Source organism: Sorex araneus, chromosome 2, assembly GCF_027595985.1.
Source record: "Sorex araneus isolate mSorAra2 chromosome 2, mSorAra2.pri, whole genome shotgun sequence".
Lineage (NCBI taxonomy): Eukaryota > Metazoa > Chordata > Mammalia > Eulipotyphla > Soricidae > Sorex > Sorex araneus.
Window position 1 is genome coordinate 260286982 of NC_073303.1, and position 21101 is coordinate 260308082.

Sequence of the window (21101 nt, forward strand, 5' to 3'; positions counted from 1 at the left end):
GGTCGAGCACACACCATGCCTGATGCTCACAGCATCACAGCAACACACACACACACACACACACACACACACACACACACACACACACACACACACACACACACACACACACACACACACACACACACACACACACACACACACACACACACACACACACACACCCCTCCCTCCCTCCCTCCCTCCCCCCGCCTCACACCCACAGCAGCTCCCTCACGGCACTACCACGCCCCGTGCGCCTCGGCTCACCTCTCCCCTGCCACCTGCTTGTCAGTGCTCGACACCGTCGGGAAAGCCAGGCTCAGCGCGTCGGAGGCATCCCTGACAGCCATGCCTGCCGGCGCCTGCGACCCCTCCCATAGGCCCAGGGCCCTGCCACGCCAGGCCGCCCCCCTGCGGGGCATGCCGCTCCCTCTCTGCAGTTCCCCGGCCCAGGACTCAGGGACTCGGGGAGGCGGGGCAGGAGGCAGGCGCCCCTCCTGCCAGCATCCCCCAGCCCCGCCGCAGACCCTTCCGCTGCTCCCCAGCACCCCCTCCCCGAGAAGCAGGGGCCGAGGCAGGGCCGGTGTCCGGAGGGCCAGGGGTGTGGGCTGTGGGGCCGGCCGTGGCCAGGGTCCGTGAGGAGCTGTGGGCATCACTGCCCGGGAGTCTAGAAGGGACTGATCAGTCAATCACGGGGGGGTCGTGATCGATCACCAGGGCAGCAGGGGTGCAGCCCGCCCCCACCCGGATTCCTATATCCCCTGAGAAGGATGTCACAGCCAGCAGGACAAAGCGAGCTCGTGCTGAGGCGGGCGGGGGCGGGGGGGGGGACAGTAACGTCCCCGAGGGGCTGAGTGACCCATGTGTCTGAGTAGCCAGGTCACTCCCTGGAGGAGCGGAGTGGGGACCCGAGGACCCCACCTCTGTGTGGCCCGGGGTCACAGTTCTGGTCTCCCTGACTTCCCTGTCCCCTGGGAACCGTCTCTCCTCCTGGGAGCTGGCAGTTGTCGGGGTCTGGGGTCCTGGCCTCCCATGGCCGCGTCTGTGCTTTCCGTGGTCACTGAGAGCTGGCCTGGCGGGGTCAGTCCGAGTGTCATTCAGGACGGAGCAGCATGTGCGGCTGGCCCTGTCCACTCACAGTCCCCTGCGCTCCGGGACTCACCCGAGAGCCGTCTGCTCTCGGCCTCCCTGGGGCTGGCGCCACGGGGCCCTAAACTCACACACGCTTCCCGGGAAGGTGCCCTGGGGCCCGAGACGGTCAGGAGCCTCTCAGACGTCCTCTCCTGTGCCCCCTGCCCCCAGGGTGGGAGGCGAGTGTCTCGCGGGACCACGGCTGGCTGGGCCCCGGGGACCCTCCGTGACGCAGGACAGGCCCCTGGCGGCCGCCTGCAAACTTTCCCCTGCGGGCATTTCTCCGCGGGATTCTCCGGGTCCGAGGCAGAGCGCGGGGCTGCGGGCTGCGGGGCGCAGGGGCGGGGAGCGCCGTGCTCGCCTCCTCCCTTCCCTTCTCACTCCGGTAATAATTGCCGGCTGCGCGCAAAGGAAAGCCGGCCCGTGGGGTGCTCGCTCCGCCTCCCAGCTCTGCTCTGGGGCTCCTCTCCCCTCCCCTGGCCCGGGCAGTGCCACCGGGTCGCCGCGTGGTGGCCCCGAGGGGGCAGTAGGAGGGGCGGGGCCAGGGTGCCCGCTTGCCGGGTGCCAGAGCTGAAGCCGCACGGGCAGCTGTGCCCTGCTGGAGCTCTGGGGGCAGGGGGGGCGCAGCCCCAGCGCAGGGGCGGCGGGCTGCGGGTCCCAGTGCTGCCGCCGGCCGCCCCGCGGAGACCATGAGCGGCTGCAGCCGGCGCTGCCGGCTGGGCTTGCTGAAATTCGGCCAGACTCTGCTCGGGCTGCTCACGGGGACACTCCGCAAAGGTAGGAGCCGCCTCCGCCCGCCTCCAGGTGGGCAGCGGGCACAGGGGCTCGCGTTGGGCGTTCGGGGTGGCCGACAGCCCAGGTCTCAGCCCCGAGCAGGTGGGCACGGCGCCAGGGCACCTGGGCGCCGGTAATTAATCGCCTGGAACTTTGGAAACGCACTTGGTAGCGTGCGGCCGAGGGACAGAGCGGTGGACTGGGGTGGAGTGACCCGAGTTCCGAGAAGTTCCCCGTGCGTGCGTGTGGCGTGGCTGGCCCCTGCGGGGGAGGCAGACAGCGAGAGGGGGCAGGAACCCGGCGTGGACTGGAGGATCGGGCTCACGGCCCCTCCTGGGGGTCCAGCTCCCACTTCCTGGGGCTCCTGTGCCCAGGCTGCTTCCCGGGCCCCGGCCGCTGCCTCTCGGGCCATCCCAGGCCCCTGTCCACTTCTCCGCGGGCCACGGTGGCGGTGTGCTTCGTTCCCCAGACAGCCCAGAGAGACGGGAGGGAACAGACCTCCAGGCTGCGGGGGCCTGGCTTTGCTCTCCGAGCGGGGGGGCACTGTCTGCCCGTGACCCCCCACCCGCGCCTCTGCGCCAGGAGGGTGAGGAAGCGCGGGCAGGCTTGCCAAGAGTGCCGCGGCGTGCTGGAGACTCCAGCAGGAAAAGCAGCAAAATACTCACTGAAATATTCATGGCCCCGGGCGGGAGGGAGGAGAGGGTCCGTGGGGACGCGCCTTGGTGGTACAGTGGAATGGGGGGGGGCAAGGCCACATCCCGCCAGCCCTGCTGCCCTTTTTCGGGGTCACTGGACAGTGGGTCCCGCCTGGGAGAGCCGCCGTGCCTCCCGCTCACCCCTGGGATCAGGCACTGCGTCCGCACACAGCCCCTGGGCCCGCCTGTCCCGGGCGAGTTGGGGGGTCCTGTGAGGGTCCCCTCGGGGAAGGGACTGTGCTGCGCAGCAGAGGGGGGGGCGGGGTCCTCTGGAGCCCGGCGGCTGTGCCGGGAAGAGCCCAGGCGCGATTCTGCATCCTGGGCCGATGCAGCTGGTCACGCCGACATCAGCAGCTTAGGAACCTGGGCGCCGGGCTCAGCCGCCTGCCGTGGGCACCCTCCGGCCTCTCTCCTCGGCGGGCACCCGGGTGTCCTCTGGTGCCGGAGGACGAGGAAGGGACAGCCTGGCCAGTGGCCTGAGCCATGCTGCCCTCAGAGGGTCGGGGACGGCCCTGGGCTGGGGAGGGCAGTGCGACAGGGAGGGGGTGTGGGAGCACAGAGACTCGAGCCGGGAGGCCACCTGATCCTCTGAGGGGCCTGCACTCGCCCCTACACCCAGGACACACGTTCATGTGTGCACGTATGAGTCTTTGGGGGGTGCCGTATGCATGCATGTGCATGGTGTATGTGTACACGTGTGCATTTATGCATGTGTCCTCTGTACGTGAGTGCTTCGTATGCATTTCTGTATGTATGTGTATGCCCTTGTGTGTATGTGTGCATGTGTATTATGTACATGTGTGTACTGTGTGAGCTTTCTGTATTATGCATTTGTGTGCATTTGTGTGTGTATGTGTGTGCTTTGGTACACCTGTGTATAGTGTGCATGTGTGGATTGGTACACCTGTGTATGTTGTGCATGTGTATTTTTACTCCTATGTATGTGTGCATGTATTTGTACTCCTATGTATGTGTGCACATGTGCGTATTTGTATACCTGTGTGTGTGCGTATTTGTACACCTGTGTATGTGTGAGTGTGTGTATTTGTACTCCTGTGTCTCTATGTGTATTTGTACACCTGTGTATGTGTGCATATTTGTACACTTGTGTATGTGTGTTTGTACACCTCTGTGTTTGTACACATGTGTATGTGTGCATGTGTGTGTATTTGTACTCCTGTGTATGTGTGTATATTTGTACTCCTGTGTGTATTTGTACACCTGTGTATGTGCACGTGTGTGCGTGCACCGTGCAGAGGCCTCGTGCCCCAGGGTGACCCCTCCTTGACCCAGAGCTGAAGGACAGACTGGCCGCAGCGCCCTGAACTGGCGTGAGGGGTGGGAGCCGGAGGGAAGGGGTGACACCAACAGTTTCTCCCCAGGAACCCCCCAGCCTCCGGGGCAAACATGCCGGGGTCTTATCCCTTGGAGTAGAGCGTGGAAACTCGAGTCTCGTGGAGCGTGTGGGGACTATTGTCTCTGCCTGCCTGTGTGTGGTGGAGCCGTGAGGTCAGGCAGGAAGCAGGGGCCACGCGGTGGGCGCAGACCGGGCTCAGGCAAGGCTGGGACCCTGTGGGGGTGGAAGAGCCTTCCAGGCTGAGCTTTCTGGGGGCGGGTGGCGACTCCAGGGTCCCGGAGAGGACGACGCTGTGCGGAGCGTTCCCTTCCCCCTACCCCCTGCCCCACGCCCCATTCTCGCGGCTCTGCTCCGCGTCTGCAGCTGGTTTCTCTGAAATTCATCTGTCTTGTTTATTGTATTGAATCACCTGAGAGACGCAACCAGAATTGCTCGGGACTGTGCTTCAGCCGAAACAATGTTCCAACACCATCCCTGCAGCTGGGTTCTCTGAAATCTCACAGCTTTCCTCACTTAAAAAGAAAAGTTTGCAAAACACTCCGGCAGGAAGTGAGGTTGGTGGCAGACAGCTGTGCCTGGGGGCTGGGTGCCAGGTGCGGTGGGTGCCCCCGGCCCCTCCTGCGGGGTGGGGGAGGGGGTCCCCAGGAGAAGCCGCGAGAGCCTCCTGAGTGCGCGTGGTGGGGTAGAACCCCGGCAGACCCTCCTCCCGCTGCTTTTTCTTGGGGTGCCAGACTCGGAGCAGCCTTTCTAGAACATTCTGTACCCGCCCCAGAACCCGCTTTCCTCTGGCAAGTGCTGAGACAGGCTGCTCAGACCTGGTCCCCCTGCCAGAGCCCGGCCGCCTGCTGCTGGTCCTGGGGGACACCCTTCCCCACCCCGGGGTCCCCTTCTGCCTTCTCCCAAGGTGAGCCCACCCCCCTGTGCAGGGCCCTGGGGAGAGGTCCCCCCCACACACACACAAACACACACACACACACACACACACATACACATACACACATAGGAGGTCTCAGCTGTTTCCTCCTGCCCCGTGGGCCCCATCTGTCACCCCAGGCGCAGATGGCCAGGCCAGAGCGGCCGGCGGGCGCCCATCCAGGGCAGCCTCTGCATGCGGCCACCCACGTGGCTGGCCCCGTCCCATCCGCCTGTCTGCAGGTGAGGCCCTGAGTCTGGTGACCCCCACCCCCGCAGCTTGTCCGGTGTCCCTATCCTGTCCCTGTGTCCTGTGGCAGAGGCAGGACCCCAGCTCCGACCCGGCACACTCGCCGTCCCTCCAGCTCCGGCATCTGGGGGCGGCCTGCAGCCCTGCCCTGTCCCTCGCTGCCCTTGACCCGGTCACTTGCAGGGCCCCCACCCGCCCTCTGGCCCTCACTCCTCGTGGCCACGCTGGGGCCCGTGGGGACACTGCCCTTGCCAGGACCAGATCTGGGATCAGGTGACCGGGTCACCCTGCAGGGTCTGGCCCTCCCCTGGCCAACAGCCGCAGCCTCAACCTCCCCGGTCACTCAGAAAGTCACTCAGGGGACGGAAGCCAGCCTCGTGCCTGGCTGGCCTGGGCTCAGGACGGAGTGGGAGGCGGGTCGGGGACGGCCCCCGGAGCCCCCACGAGGAGTGGGCCCAGAGCCGGGCATGGGCGGCCAGGCCCTGAGCGGGACCCTGTGGACTAGGCTAGTCCAGGCCGGGGAGGAGGGGGTCAGCAGCCGTGACCTTGAGTCCTGGAGGCCCGGCTCCTGAAAAACTCCTGGGGGCGTCTCCGCACCGTCCCGCCCTCGGGGTCAGGGCTTGGCTGGGCTGGGGGCACGGAGGGCAGACAGACCCTCCTGGGCTGGGCTGGGTGCCCGAGTGCCGGTTGGGGGGGTGTCCAGGGTCACAGCCTGCCCCACCCTCTGCTCCCTCGTGAGCCCAGGTGTCCCGGGTGGGTCACTGGCCGTGGAGCAGCCTCGTCCGCCCCCCCCCTCCCCGTGGCGAGCAGGCTGTCTACCCGGCCTGTTGCTCCGCAGCCTATTAACCGTGTCCGTGGGGGAGAGGCTCGGCTGCTCCAAATTAAAAGTAGCTGGAAATGGGCTGCGGGGGGGGGGAGGGGAGGGGCCGGAGCTGCGGGCTGGACAGGCCAGCTGGAGCCGCCCCAGGGCCCTGGCCTGACCCCTCAGGGTGGCTCCCCCCCACCCACAGAGGGCTGAGGGTGTTGCCCCCCACTCCCACCCCCCAGGCCCCATGGCAGGGGAGGGGGCTGGTGAGCCAGAAGGGGAGCGCGAGCTTGGCCCTGGGGCCAGACAACCGTGAGTCGGAGCCCCAACGCCCCCCCCCCCCGCTCAAGACCCCCTTAGCCCCCGCCCCTGCCCGGGCTCACAGGCCTTCCCACGCACCCCCTCCCCGGTCATTCTCCGTCACAAGCTCTGTCCGAGCCGTCCGTGGCTGGGGGCGCCCCTGGCCCCCCACCATCACCTCCCTCCTAAGGCTCTCGGGGGCCGGGGACCTGAGCTCTGCGGGACTTGGGGGCCACGACAGGGTGGTCCAGCTGTGACCGCCAGAAAGTGGGGTGGTCCAGCCCAAGACTGGGTGGGTTCCCCAGGGGGTGGGGGCGCAGGCCCTGGGAGATGGGTCACACGCTTGCCCTCCTCTGCCCAGCTGCGAGGGGTGGCCGGGCTGGTCCCCAGAGAGCGGCAGGGGGCACCCAGGCTCAGAGGCAGCCGTCAGGGAGGGACGCAGAGAGCTGGGCTCCGGCCAGGGACTGCCCCCCCAGCCCCCCCACCCCCGTCCTGCAGCGACACCCCCCCCACACCACCAGGCTCCCTCTGCGGGCGGGCGTGCTCACGACCTGGGGGTCTCCAGCCTGACACCCGGGCGAAGGTGCCTCCCAGCCAGCCGTGGTGCCCGGCCCGCGCCTGTGGCTCACAGTGCTCAGAGAGCCCCACGTGCCGGAAGGCATGGGGACGCTGAGAAGGCCGCCCCCAGGAGCCCCCCCCCCCGTCCCCCTGCTGGGCGCCTGCTGTCTGCACCCGCCTCCCCGGGGCCATGCGGGGAACCTCAGCCCTCTCGGCCCCTCCTTGGCGAACGGCGACCTCGCCAGCGCTTCTCCCAGAAGCCGCTGGATTCCGGGGCGGCCAGCCGGCCCCGCCCCCGCCGCTCACCTGTCCTAGTTCAGCCGCTACAGGCCACGGGCGGAGGCGGCCAGCTGGGCCCTCCCCCACCTCGGCTCCTCAGGGCAGGGTGTGGACTGAGGCTTTGAGGGGGGCTGGGGGGCGCCCTTCCCCCACTCTGAGCCCCTCTGGGAGGCGTTTCTCAAACCAACCGACTGCTGAATCCAGCTGTGGGATGCTGGTCACCCGGTGAGGAGGGAGCCCCCCTCTTCCTCACGGGGGTGGGCTGGGGGGAGGACACATGCCCCCAAGGCTCTGGTTTGCTGGGGTCCCAACCGAGGACCCCCGTCCCCCCCAAACTGGCCCAGACTCCAGCCCTTCCCCACCCACCACCTATGAGCTGGCCAGGGCCCCCTCCCCCAAAGTGCCCACACTGGAGCTCCTGCCTCCATGGGCTGGGCTGGGGGTTACAGAGGGAGTCGGGAGGGCGTGACGGGCAGGAGGGGGCCTGGGGGGACACTGCAGAGGCCACAGTGGGCACATGGAGGAGAGCACTCCGGCCAGAGATCGGCCCCCCCAGCACCCCGAAAACTCAGTGTGGCCCAGCAGGGGGCAACACCTTGTCCCCATTCATGCCGATTTTAGGGTCTTTTTGATGGAATCACCATGAGTTACAAAGTTATTCATGACTGAGCTTCAGGCGTATACAAAGTTGCAACACCCACCCAGTCACCAGCGCCCACTCCCCGCCACCCGTGTCCCCAGCTTTCCCGTGGCCCCGCCCGCCTCGAGGGCTGCTTTCTTTTCCTTGATTGCTTTCAGGCGCCGTGGTTTGCAGCGGCCAGAGAGGGCCTGGTGCAGGGCGCAGGGCACACCCCCCTCCCCCCTGTCCCGGCAATTCCGGCTTCCCACTGAGGACTGTCTCTCCTGCTCTTCCTTCCTCCTGCTTCGGGGCCTTCGTTCTTCGCCCTCCTGGGCTCCTGTCCGTTGCCCTGTCCGACTCCCCTCACTCCGCAGCGGCCTCTCCGGGCCCATCCTCAGAGCAGCAAAATGCCTGAGTTTGGGTTTTTTTTTTCCCCTAGTGTCCAAGTTCAGAGCTGCCGGGTCGGGTCTGCTGGGTCCGGACACCTGGGCTGTTTCCAGGCTCTGGCTCCGTGCGGGGGGGGGGGGGGGGGCAGCGACGAGTGTGGGCGCGCAGGTGCCTTTACTGCTCTGCGTGTTCCCCCCCTTGGGGCACAGTTTCCCAGGCGTGGAGCTGCCGGCGTGACCGCGGGCCCACTTCAGCACACGTGTGTTTCTGAGACTCCTCTGCGTTGCAGACGGGCTGGCGTGTCCGACTATTCCGGTGGGCCATGCTGTTGCTCGGTGTCCACCCCAGCTCTGTGCTCCTGGTGGGCTCGGGCAGGGGCGTGTGTGGGTGGGAGGGGTTGGACTACAGGGGGTGCCGAGGGTTATTATACCCGGGTGGCAGCGTCCGACCACCTAGTTTCTTTTTTTTTTTCAAAAAAAAAGATCATTTCTAGAAATGAGAGTGAGGGGGGAGAGGAAGGAAGAAAAGAACCCCGTGAAGCAAGCAGTGACGTGTCCCTGTTCGGAACTCCTGGGAGAAGCTGTGTGTGTGTGTGTGTGTGTGTGTGTGTGTGTGTGTGTGTGTGTGTGCGTGCGTGCATGTGCGTGTGTATGTGCCCGTCCATGTGTCCATCTGTCCGTGCGTCTGACTCTGACCCTTCCTGTCAACACGGGTGGGAAGTCAGCCCCCCAGACTCTGTGGCTCTGTCCCCCCTGGGGGCCCTGCTGCAGTGGACACTACAGTGAGGGCTGTCCCCGCCGGTCAGCCTCCGGGGCTCCGCCTGCTGCGGTGTCTGTGTCTGAGAGTGTCCGTGTGTCTGTAGCCCAGCCTCTGCCCCCAGCCCCTGCCCCAGAGCCTCCAGAAATCTGTCCTCAGCAGCAGCGTGCTTGGAGACGCCAGGCCAGGTGACCTCCCGGCCCAGCCCGCCTGGGCCCTGGGGTCCGTGCGTGACTGTCTCGTGTGGCTCGTCCACTCCTGGCGCGCTGGGAAGCCGCTGTCCCGGCAGGCGCCCTGGGCTCCCCTGGGTGGCCACCGGAGGCTTGCTTTCCATGGAGTCCCTCTGGGTCAGCCAGTGTGAGCCCGACACCCCGGGGGCCGTGTCCAGTCCTGATGCCCCTGGTGACCAGGCCCGAGAGGGCCCCTTGCCTCGCCCGTGGGTGCGGGGCCCCACTCTGAGAAGCTCCTCCTTCAGACCCGCTGGCCGCTTGCGGTCCCTGCGGTGCCCCTCCCCCCCACAGGCACCTTCTGTGATGGTGGGACCCCTCCTGGCCCCCACGGCCTCGTGCCTGGGCACGGAGGGTCACCACTACCTGCTTCCGTCCAGAGTGTCCACGGCTGCTTTCCTGGCGAAGAGCGCAGTTCTGAGAGGCCCGGACTGAGGGCAGAGGGGGACGTGCACCCCACTGTCCCCGGGGCTCCTCCGGGGGTCTCGAGGTCACTCCCGGGGCTGGTTTCCAGGGGTCTGGTGGGTCACTTGGCCAGCACGGGGCAGGCTAGTGCCGGGGGGAGCCCAGAGACTCCACGCGTGGGGCTTGGGCAGGGCAGGAGGGCGGGGGGCAGGGGCCGCTCCCCAGAGAGGCCCCCGGGCTGGACGCAGGGAGAGCGTGGCCGGGCGGGGCTACTTCTGGGCGGCCAGGGCCGAGAGGTACTGGTTGAGCTTGACCATGGCGATGACTAGCAGGCCGCCCGTGAGCAGGCAGCTGGGCCAGAGCAGTGCCTCCAGCAGGGCCCGCGGCCCGTAGCGCCGCCGGAACAGCACCTCGCGGGCAGTGCCGCCCGGCTCCACGAAGCAGGGGAAGGCCCGGTGCTCCCGGAACCGGCGCTGCGCCTCCTCCACCTTCTCCCGCGCCGCCCGGTAGCTGTCCCGGCCCTCCGGGATGTAGGAGCACTACGGCGGGGGGCAGGAGGGTGTCGGGCAGAGAGCACTGCCCACCGCACCCAGGCCCCACCCTGCCCACCCTGCTGAGCCGGAGAACCCCGTCACTTACCTGCGGGTAGCTAGTCTCCCCGGGACACACACACACACACACAGGCACACACTAATAGACACAGGCACAGATACACACAGACACACAGACACAGACAGATAGACAGACACAGACACAGGCACACAGACACACACTAACAGACACACACAGACACACACTAACAGACACAGGCACAGATACAAACAGACACACACAAATAGACACACATAGACACACACAGATACACACAGACACACACACAGACACAGGCACAGATACCCACAGACACACACACAGACACACACACAGATACATACACAAACACGCACACAGATACACAGACACACACACACAGGCACAGATACCCACAGACATACACATAAAGACACAGACACAAAGAGACACAGACACAGACAGAGAGAGACAGAGCTAGAGACAGAGAGACACAGACACACACAGATACACACTAACAGACACACTAACAGGCATAGACACACAGACACACAAACACACACAGACACACAAACACACATAGACACACACAGACACTCAGACACAGGCATAGATACACAAACACACAGACGCACACAGGCACAGAGACACACACAGGCACAGATACAGATACATACTGATACACACAGACACGCACAGGCACAGATACACACAGATATACACAGACGCACTAAAAGATATACACTAACAGACACACACAGGCATAGACACACACAAACACACATAGACACACAAACACACACAGACACAGAGACACACTAACAGACACACACAGGCATAGACACACACAAACACACATAGAAATACAAACACACAGACACAGAGACACACATAGACACAGAGACACACATAGAGACACACACACAGACACACAGACATACAGGCACAGACACCCACAGACACACCCAGAAGCACACGCACAGGCACACGCACAGACACAGGCACAGATACACACATATGCACACACACGCATGCACACAGGTGCAGACACGCGCAGACACACAGACATACACAGCACACTCGTACACACCCCGTGCTATTCTAGAAGGACTCCCTACCCCACAGTGGAGGCCGTGGCCCTGGGGCCCCTAGAGGCCGGCCCCTAGCGGCCCGGGAGTGGGAAGGGCTTGCTGAGCCGGGCCCCGGCTGGGGCTGGGGCGGGCGGGAGCCGGGCGGGTCCCGTGGGCATGTGTCCAGCCACACGGCAGCTGGCCACTCCCGACAGCAGAGTCCACCTGCAGCCGCCCAGAGGGACGCTCGGGGCCCGTGGGACACCTGCCCGCCCTGCCCGACCCGGGGCCTCTGGGCGGGGCCACGCGGTCCCTCCCCTGGTCGTGTGTTTGCGTGTGTGTCTGTGCGTGTGCCTCGGGCGGGGCCCGGCTGCAGAAAGGGGCGGACCACCAGCTCAGGCTCGGGGCCGCCCGTGCCCACCTGTCCCTGCTCCAGCCCGGCGCCCGCTGCAGCCCCCTACCTGACGGTTCTGGCCCCGCGTGTCCTCCGTGTGGTAGAGCACAGCCCACTCGCCTGCCACCGACACGTTCACCCACAGGCACGGGTACCGGGGCACCGTCCTGCCCTCCAGCTCCTCCTCGTCGTGGACGTGGGTCTCGATCAGGTGACACGTGGACTTCTGGGTCCACACGCTGGGGGGCACAGACACCTCAGGCCCGGGTCACCGGGGCTCCAGTCTGACCCCAACAGACCCCGGGCCGGGCCTCGTCTTTCCCTCAAGGGCCACCACCAAAGGGCGTGACCCCAGCCCCAGAACGTCAGAGCTGGCCCGTCCTCCGCCATGGCCCCCCCGAATCACGTGGGGGGCGGGTTAGAGACCCCAGGATTCTTGGGTGAACCAGAACTCCTGGGGTGCGGTGGCTCAGGCCCGGCATGATTTGGCTTTATTTATTTTGGGGAATTTGGAGCCACACCCAGCGATGCTCAGGGCTGACTCCTGGTTCTGTGCTCAGGGCTGACCCCTGGCTCTGTGCTCAGGGCTGACTCCGGTATCTGTGCTCAGGGCTGACTCCAGTATCTGTGCTCAGGGCTGACCCCTGGTTCTGTGCTCAGGGCTGACTCTGGTGTCTGTGCTCAGGCCTGACTCCGGTGTCTGTGCTCAGGGCTGACTCCTGGCGGTGCTCAGGGGACCCTGAGAGGTGCTGGGGATTGAATGGGGGTTGGCCACGTGCAAAGCAAACACCGAGACCCCCCAGGCACCACGGGCCATGGTGGTCCGTGTCCTCAGCTGCAGTGACCGGGGAGAGCCCGGAAGTGAGGGCCGGAGACACAGCCGGGCAGGCCGGGGAGACGGAACAGTTCGGCTGAGACTCCGGCAAGGCCTGGACGGAAGCAGCTGTGGTGGGGGCATCGGTGTCCGTCCACTCGCACCCTGACCTGGACCCCGAGTGCCCCTGCGCCTGGGCACTGCGGGGACGGGCCTCCCGCACCTCCCGCCGGGCCCCCCAGCCTGGGACCCGGGGCTGGGACGGTACCTGTGGAGGTGGAGGGGCAGCAGGGTGGTGCCCAGCACGTAGTAGGTGATGGCCGCGCTGACCACCATGGCCACGCCCAGGCAGAGTGCCCGCGTCTCGCCGCGCTTCTGCGCCGTCACCAGCTTCTTCCCCATGGCCCCGGGGGCCCGAGGTCATGTCTGGGGGGTCAGGGGGGCGAAGGGCCGTGAGGGGCGGGAGGGGGGAGGGGAGCGGGGGCGGGGGCGGGTGTCCCCCAGGCTCGGCCCTTGGTGAACGCCAGCCTGGGCGGTGGAGGCGTGGAGGCCAGCGGGAGGGAACGCCGGACTGTCCACTCTCTCTCGGATGGGGTGCGGCGGGAGGGGCGGGGCAGGAGGCGGGCGCAGGTGGAGGAAGGAGGGGATCCGGCTTCAAATCTGGGCGGTCCCCCAGGCGGTGGTGTCCGCCCGCCCACGCCCCTTAGCTGAGGCCTCACCCGGGAGCCCCCGAAGGTGCTCAGGGGACGTGTCCGGCGCTGGGGCCGGGCTGCCTTCGCCCAACCCCCCAGGGGCCAGCCCAGGACTTGCCCGGGGCTCAGCTGGCCGGAGCCCTGAGCCCCCGTGGGCCGGGGGAGGCCGAGCCCCAGTCCCGGCCCTGCCCACCCCGGCAGCCCCCTGCCCTGTCCACCCCCCCCTGCCCAGCCTCCCTGCCCCGCACGCCCCCCGCCAGAGCCCCCCGGGCACGGTACTCACAGTCTCCCCGCAGCCCGTGCTCCGGCCGCTGGACACTCCCTGCCCGGCCCAAACCCACCCAAAGAGGCGGCCGCAGGAAGTGGAGCGAGCCCGGCATCGGGCGGCCTCATGCCCAAACATGGGCACGTCTGTGTGCCCGGCCAGCCGGGCCGCGGGGGGGCGGGCGGCTCCCCCCTCACCTGTAGCGTGTGGCCAGTCACCCAGGAAGGCTGGCAGCCGCCCGCCCGGCAGACACCCCACGGGCGCCTCTCCCTCTCCCTCTCCCTCTCCCCACCGCCCGCCCGCGGGGCTGGGCCGCGGCTCCCGAGCTGACTGGGGGCCAGGGGAGGAGTTGCCGGCCAGCCCGGGCTGTTTGTCCGCCCCGGGCAGCTGGCCAGGCCCCGCGGCCAAGCCCGCTCGCAGGGGCGTTTGGGCCGTGTGACCCTCTGGGGCCTGTGGGGTCCGAGACGCTCCTCGTCCCCGGCCAGGCCACCCTTGGGGCGGGGGGGACACAGGACAGGCCCCCCAGCTGCTTTGGGGGGAGAGTTCGGGGGGCTCCCAGCAGACTGTTGGCGTCACCCCCCGAGATCAGGGACAGCGGGCAGCCCCTCGCCCTCGTGCCTCCGGGCCCCGTGTGTGGGGGTCCGTCCTGTGCCGCCCTGAGCCCGTGAGAGGGGCCCGCAGGGGTCTCGGGGAGGATAGCCAGGCCCCGGGGGCCCTTTCCCGGTCACAGGCTGTGGCCACTTGCGTTCGGCAGCTGCAGTGTGGACAGACGTGTCCAGGCCCTGGCCGCTGGTCACTGGCCACCACCTCCCTGTGCCCTCCGTGGCCTGCCAGCAGCAATATTGGGGGTCAGGCGGGGCGGCCAGAGGCACCCCCAGGAGGGCAGTGGGCTGAGGGCTCCTGGCCAGCGGCTGTCCCTGGACCTCCTCTCAGGGCAGTGTCAGAGGCCAGTTCTGGGGAGGCCCGTGGGTGCCCAGCACCCGCTCTGGCCTTGCATGGCCCATCCGTGGGCCCCGATGCCCTCCTTGGACGGACAGGGATGCCTGCTCCTCGGTGCCCGGGGAGCGGGGGGCCCGGGCCGGGGGGTCAGTACCTGGGGAGCATGGGGCCCGGGCCGGGGGGTCAGTGCACAGGGTGTGGGGCCTGGGCCGGGGGATCAGTGAGTGCCCGGGGAATGTGGACCCTGGGCCGAGGGCTCAGTGCACAGGAGTGGGGGGCTGCCCCGAGGCAGAGACGGCGCACAGACCCACATGGCATCCCCACGTGGACCCGCGTCACTGTGTGCCCTAGCCGCCTCCCCGCTCCCCGCCCATGTACCCTTGAACACTGGGCAACCCCCTGAGGGCCTGTGGCCTGGCCCCTCCCCCGTACACACAGTGGGCAGGACCCCTCTCACAGTCTCACAGTGCTCGTTCCCAGGGTCGGGCACCCGAGCGTCCTGGAAGTGGAGAGTGGCCAAGCCCCCTCCCGCCCGCCCGCCACCCCACCCCACCCCACCCCACCCCACCCCACCCCACCCAGCTGAGTGCTGAGCCACTTAGCACTTAGCAGCTGGGCCTGGTGTGTGGAAGGCAGGAGGGAGCGGCGGGGGTCCCTAAGTGGGGGGCGGGGCTGGAGGCTCCCAGGGAAGGTGCTCTCAGGGTGGGGACCCCTGTGGTGAGTGCCGGTGAGGGGGGCTGGGGGGCCCTTCCATGTGTGTGTGGGCTCCGTGGAAGCCTGGAAGACTCTCTGGATGTTCTCATGTTTCCCTCGAGGCAAAATACATGACCCCCCCACACATACACACACACGCACGCACGCACGCACGCACGCGGACACACACACACACACACACACACACACACACACACACACACACACACACACACACACACACACACACACACACACACACACACACACACACACACACACACACACACACACACACACACACACACACACACCCCTCCCCCTCCACAGGCAGGCAGGCTTCTGGGCGGATGGGACCGACAGGATGCTGAGGAAGGAGGGAGGATGCGGGCACCAGAGTCCCACCACCACGGCCAGCTGTGATGGGCAGTCCGGGAGGGCGTCCTGGGGGAGGGGGTGTCAGCGACATCCAGAGGGAAAGCCTGGCAGAGCGGCTAGGAACCGGGACTCCCCCCACCCAGTGTCTGCACAGCGGGCCCGAGGCACGTCGTTTGCCTCAGCAGGTGCTATGGCCAGGCCCAGAGAGGGCGGCAGGGCGGGGAAGCGGCTGTGGCCCCCGACCCTGGGAGGGGGGCACGGAAGGGCCAGAGGTCACGCCGGCAGGAGGCAGAGACCCCCACGGGCAGGGTAGGGAGCAAAGGGCGGTCAGTGGAGGAGGCAGGTCGGGGACCCCGGGCAGTCTCTGGGGGAGGGCAGTGGGGGTGGTGCCCGAGGCCTCCGGCCGGGTCCTGTGGGTGGACTGGCCACTTTGCAGGAGGCTCATCTGACTGGGAGCAAGTGCAGCCCGGGCGGGGCGGGGCGCGGGGGCCTGCCGCAGGAGGGAGAGTGCCGGAAGCCCTTCCTTGGATCCACAAACAGCACCCACCCGCCCGCCCTGCCCCTTGGGGAGACCCTGGGAGCCAGTGCTGGGAGAGAGGCGGGGTGCAGCGCCCCCGGTGGCGGAGCACCGCCCCCTGTTCCCGGCCCCGCCCCCCAGTGGCAGAGCACCGCCCCTTACTCCCGGCCCCGCCCCTCGGGCCTCTGAGCCCTGCACCCCGCCTTCCTGTCCCTATGGGCCAATGCTTGTCCCTCCTCCTCCCCGCCACCGGGACGCCCCTTCTCGGCCACACCTTCCCGGAGCCCCCACTTGAAGGGCCTCCACACCCGCCCCAGTTCAGGACGCAGAGGGCCGGGAGGGGACAGTGAGCGCGTGAGGGCGCTGGCCCGGTCAGCGGGGCGGACACTGGGAAATTACTCACGGCCGCTTGGGCTCTCGGGGTCATTTCCTGCCGTAATGAAGCCCTTCCAAAGATAGCCGCCCCAATTAGGGTGCCCGGCGCGGGCGCAGCTGGAGGGCCCCCCCGCCCGTCCCTCTCAGGGCCCACAGCCCTGCCCCCCCCAAGCCTCAGTCTCCCTGTCTGCAGGGGGCTGGCGGGCCCAGGGTGCAGGCACAGGAGACAGGGCCCTGGAGTCCATCTCTTGCCCCTGGGGCCCAGCCGGCCGGGCCGTGCCTGCAGGCGAGCGAGAGCCCCCCACCCCTCACCCCTGCCAGGACGCCCGCCTGGCCCGACAGCCGCCGTGCTCCCCTTTCCCGTCATCCTTCGCCCGTGCCCGCCCGCAGCTCCCCCGGGGGCTGCTCTGCGGGTCCAGTGCTCGCACCCCTCCCCGTAGCCCCCTAAGCTGACGGACTCCTTCCCGGGGCCCCTCCCAGTCTGCCCAGGGCCCCGTGTCCAGGTGAGGCGGGGCCAGGCTGGGCTGGCGACTGCAGCCCGGGGTCCCCTGACCTCAGCGCCCCCCGCCCATGGGTCCCTGACTGAAGGGACCCCGGGCTTTGCGTCTCCTGTGCGGCTGGCAAAGGGGGAGGGGAGGGGAGGGGTGACCTGCAGAGGCAGCCGGTCTCCAGCAGGGGGCGCTGGAGGTCTACACAGAGAGGGTGCAGGCGCCAGGGCAGGGGGGCGGCTGGGGGCAGGTGGGTGACAGAATGGGGCGGGGAGAGAAGGGATGGCCCGTGCCCGCCCCATACACACCCAGTCCCCTGGCACCCGGGGAGGCAGGAAGACTCTGGAATGCCCAGAGACGGGGCTGTGGGCTCCATCGTGTACCACGGCAGGGTCGGGACCCTTCGGAGTGAGGTGGAGGGGCCCACGCCAGGCCCAGGGAGGGGGCACTGGGAGGACTGACCCTCCGGTGACCCTCCCCAGCCCGGGAGAACCCTTTGCCAGGGCCTACACCGTGCCCGCCTCCCCTTGTCCGGCCAGCAGAGAGAGCAAGGGCACGGGCTAAACGGGAAACAGGCACAGGGCACGCGGGGGGCTGCCCCAGCTGTGTCCAGGGGACCCGCATGCAGCCAGACATCGGCCCGGGGCTCCTGGCCACGGAGACCGGCCCCCTCCGCTCCGGCTCGTTAAAGCCATTGTATCCCCCTGTGTGCCACTGGACGTGGCCCCTGGGAGCCAGCGTTCCTGAGACATCATACTTTCAGCTCCCCTCCCTCCGTCTGTGGTCCTGGAAATCGGGGTGTCCCCCACTCTCAGGTCTGAGGAAGGGTCAGGCCCTGCGACTCTGCCAGGGTCGCACACTGCCCTCTAGTGGGCAGAGCCTGCCTGCAGCCCGGCTCCCGGGAAAAGGGGATTTGCAGGGGGTGGGGGAGTGGTCCTGTCCCCCTTCTCCGCTCCGTGGCCCTGCCCTGCTCACTCTGGGCCCATGAAGAGGCAGCCCCAGTGGCTCTGGGTTTTGCATTGGTGCATGTCTATGTGTGTGTATGGCATGTGTGTCTGTGTGCGCGCGCGCGCGCACGCATGCGTGAGCGCACGCATGCGTGAGCAGTCAGGTGGGGTTGGCTGACTGGGATGGAGTGTTTATTTTTTAAAAAAAAGTCTAAAGAGACTTTTAAAAAGATCTTTAAAAGACTAATATGGGGTCTGGCGCATTAGCACAGCGGGTAGGGCATTTGCCTTGCACGCGGCCGACCTGGGTTCGATTCCCAGCATCCCATATGGTCCCCTGAGCACTGCCAGGAGTAATTCCTGAGTGCAGAGACAGGAGTAACCCCGTGCATCACTGGGTGTGACCCAAAAAGCAAAAAAAAAAAAAAAGAAAGAAAGAAAAGACTAATATCCATGGCAGGGAGAAGAGGGCCTGGTCAGTGGTTGGAATCAACCGCAAGTGTGTGGGATGGACACAGAAGGGACCAGTGTGACAATAATAGCTGCAAACGATCACCTTGGACGAGAACTGAGTGTTCAAGGTAGGTAAAGGGATATGCCTTTCAGCATCCGTATTGCAGACCATAATGACTGAGAGACAGAGAGAGACAGAGAGGGAGGGAGCAGAAAGAGCCTGCCAGGATACAGACTGGGGGAGGGAAAAGGGACTGTGGTGCTGGGAAATGTGCACCGGCGGAGGGACGGGTGTTGGGACACTGCAGGACTGAAACCTGATCACGAACAGCTTTGTAAGGGTCGAGCTCACAGTGATTTAAAAAAAAAAACAAAAACTTTCAACAAATATATATATTTTTTTAGATTTTTTTTTTTTTTTTGCTTTTTTTGGGTCCCACCCGGCAATGCACAGGGTCAGTCCTGGCTTTGCACTCAGGAATTACTCCTGGCGGTGCTCAGGGGACCCTATAGGATGCTGGGAATCGAACCCAGGTCGGCCATGTGCACAGCAAACGCCCTCCCCACTGTGCTATCACTCCAGCCCATAACAAATAATTTTTTAAAAGGAAGATGCAAATAATTTTTTTCACCTCCATGCACCCTTGGGGTTGGGGGCGTGGGGGGGTGCGGGATTCTGTGCAGACCAGGAGGTCACTTCCGCCCCGGAGGGGCCCAGGTCTCTGAGTGGGGCGCGTGCGCCTGGCTCGGCGAGTGAGAGAGCATGCGCCCTGGAGCCGGGCAGAGTGGACACTCAGCCCAGCACCTGCAGCCCTGAGCCAGGAAGGTCCGCCTGTCTCAGCCCCGCCCCCACTCCCCGCCAGGCTGAGTGTCCTGGCCTCGGTCTCCCTCTCGGCTCACAGGGAGCCTGGACCGCCGGGCAGTTGATGCGTCTGGGGCAGGCGGGCCCCCCTCACCCCACGGCTCCTCTCTGGGGGAGTTTTCCAGGTCTGGGCCCCAGTCGGGGAGCCGCGGGACGGGGTCGTCGGTCCCTGGGCTGACGGGGAGGTGGGCAGGTCAACCTGTCCCCCCCCATGTCCTTCCTGGCACAGGGGTCTGGCCCCAGCTGTCGACTTCGTCCCTCGTCATTTTGGCTGGGGGGTCGCCTTGGGCAGTGCTTGGGGGCTGTTCTGCGTTTGGGGGGTCGCTCCTGCTGGTTCCAGGGGACCCTGCACTCTCCCTCCAGCCCTCAGGGTGTCTATTTTAGAACCTACAATTGGCATCTCGGAGAAAATCCGGAATGGCAGGTTGCAAAATGAGTGTACCGAGTCCTGGCGTCTCGAGAGGGCGATAGATTCCAAGCAAGAGTGGATTCTGTTTGGTTTATGAGGCTGCGCTGGGGAAGGGAGCCAGGCGCCACCCGTGCAAGGCAAAGGCTCTGCTGCGCGCTGCACCCCCGGCCCCTTGCACGACCGGGCCGCTTCCAGGAGAACCGGGAACATTTCCCAGCCTCGGGAACCCGGCGAGGCCTTCGTGTCGGGGGGCCCCTGGCCTGAGGGGCGTTTGCAGGGTGCACGCCTGGAGCAACTTGCGGTGTTCCTGTTTCTGCAGAGGCCCCAGCCCGCCTTGCAGAGACCAGGAGACCCAGAGGAGAGTCCCAGCCCCCTGGAGCATGGAGCCGGCGGGCGGGCGTGTGGTTTGCTTCCCCACTGGTCTGGCGCACTGGCGGGCAGGCAGTGGTGCAGAATCAGCCCAGATAGCCGTGTGCCACCCAGCTGCAGGGAAAAGCAGAATCTGCCTCCCTGCCATCCTGTGCCCCCCCATCTCCCCGGGGGACCCCGTCCCGGCTTCGGGTGGGCCACATCTGCATAGCTCACCTCCCCTCTGAGCGCCCGTCGTGGTCTGTACATTGCAGTGCTCAGGGAACGAAAGCCAAGACCGCCCCCAAGTGGGCCGGAAGTGGGGGGCTGTGGGGACCCCCATTCCCTCTTGTTCTGGGCTCCTCTGTGTGTGTGCATGCATGTGTGTGTGTACGTGTGTGGGGGGGGGGAGTGGGTGTTGGGGGGGTTCTCCTGGCTTCGTCTCCACAGATCTGGGCGGGCTGGTTTGGTTTCCAGGCCCCCCGCCCCCCCACCCATCTGCAGGCCAGATGGGGTTCTGGGTGCCGCGTCAATGTTTAATGGTGGCAAAGTGAAAATATTTGCGCCGGGTAGCTGGAAGGTAGGGCCGTCTGCGCGCTGCCGGGCTGCCTCCTAATGAGAACAGAGTAACGGCCGATTAAATCAAATTCCCCGTAGTGTCAAACCGCTTCAATGTTTCATATTGTTTGCCTGATGCCTTCGCAGCCGCTTATGTAACCGTCCCCGGGCCATGAATCATTCACACTCTCCGGCCAGGTTCCGGCCCCGGGCGGTGGGAGGTGGGCGGGGGCCTTGCCCACCTCCGGCAACCCCCCCCCCCACCCTGCCCGGACCTCGGTGTGCTGAGAAGCGGCTGCGGAGCCGAGGCCTGTGCCGGGTGCCCTCCCGCCCACCTCACTGCCCCCTTCCTGTGCCGAGACGGGAAGGCAGACAGGTACGGGGGGGTGTAGCCATGACACGGGGCTGGACTCGAACTTGCAGCCGTCCCAGCCCGGGTGCCTGCCCTCTGCTCTCCACTCAGCCTGCCCTGTCCTCTCTTCATCTTTCATTTCTGTCCTTTATGGCCTGTAGTAGCCACTGTTCTCACGGCTGCAGGGCGGGGGCTAGGGGGGTCACATACTTGGTACCCGCACACCTGGCCGGGCTGGAGAGCTGCAGCCCGGGGGTCCTCGTTTGGGCTCATACATGCAGGTGCCACGGGGCTGGGACTCAGTCCCTTGCAGCAGTGCCCTGGGTCATCTTGGAAAGGGAGCCAGGCCTCGCCTTGCCGTCCCCAACGCAACCGCCTCCGGGGTCCTCCCCGCCCCCCAGCTGTGCCGTCCCCAACCTCCAGCACTGGTGGGGTTTCTTTCTTTGTGCTGGCCCTTCTGTGGGGGACACAGGCTCACCTGAGCACGTGCTGCCGCAGGGCCTTTGCACATACAGCAGCAGCCACCACCACCCCCTCATC

The 21101-nt window shown here is 66.4% G+C and overlaps 2 protein-coding genes across 3 annotated transcripts in view; one reads left to right on the forward strand and one right to left on the reverse strand.

The window, feature by feature from the left end:
- The first annotated feature begins 1671 nt into the window (after window positions 1-1671).
- KCNIP1 (potassium voltage-gated channel interacting protein 1) overlaps window positions 1672-21101 on the forward strand; it is a 126862-nt gene continuing 107432 nt past the window's right edge. Inside the window, exon 1 of one of the 2 annotated variants that reach the window (XM_055127631.1) lies at window positions 1672-1890. In XM_055127631.1, coding sequence (XP_054983606.1) covers window positions 1803-1890 — 88 coding nt within the window. In that variant the 5' untranslated portion in view covers window positions 1672-1802. The remainder of the gene's footprint in view (window positions 1891-21101) is intronic. The other variant, XM_004611473.2, reaches the window with a different exon arrangement.
- On the reverse strand, window positions 7762-13313 carry KCNMB1 (potassium calcium-activated channel subfamily M regulatory beta subunit 1). The gene is made up of 4 exons (XM_004611477.2): window positions 13261-13313; window positions 12554-12711; window positions 11539-11710; window positions 7762-9976 (listed from the first exon to the last, which is right to left on the reverse strand). The coding sequence occupies exons 2-4, from the start codon at window positions 12685-12687 to the stop codon at window positions 9707-9709; spliced, it is 576 nt and encodes a 191-aa protein (XP_004611534.2). The 5' UTR covers window positions 12688-12711; window positions 13261-13313; the 3' UTR covers window positions 7762-9706.

What these genes read in the sequence shown, in the direction of transcription:
- KCNMB1 (XM_004611477.2), bottom strand. Translation starts at nt 12,687, where the DNA reads ATGGGGAAGAAGCTGGTGACGGCGCAGAAGCGCGGCGAGACGCGGGCA. An exon ending in CTGCCCCTCCACCTCCACAG is followed by an intron (nt 11,711 to 12,553) that starts GTACCGTCCCAG and finishes TGTGCCCCCCAG; the next exon opens with CGTGTGGACCCAGAAGTCCA. An exon ending in CGCGGGGCCAGAACCGTCAG is followed by an intron (nt 9,977 to 11,538) that starts GTAGGGGGCTGC and finishes CCCCCGCCGTAG; the next exon opens with TGCTCCTACATCCCGGAGGG.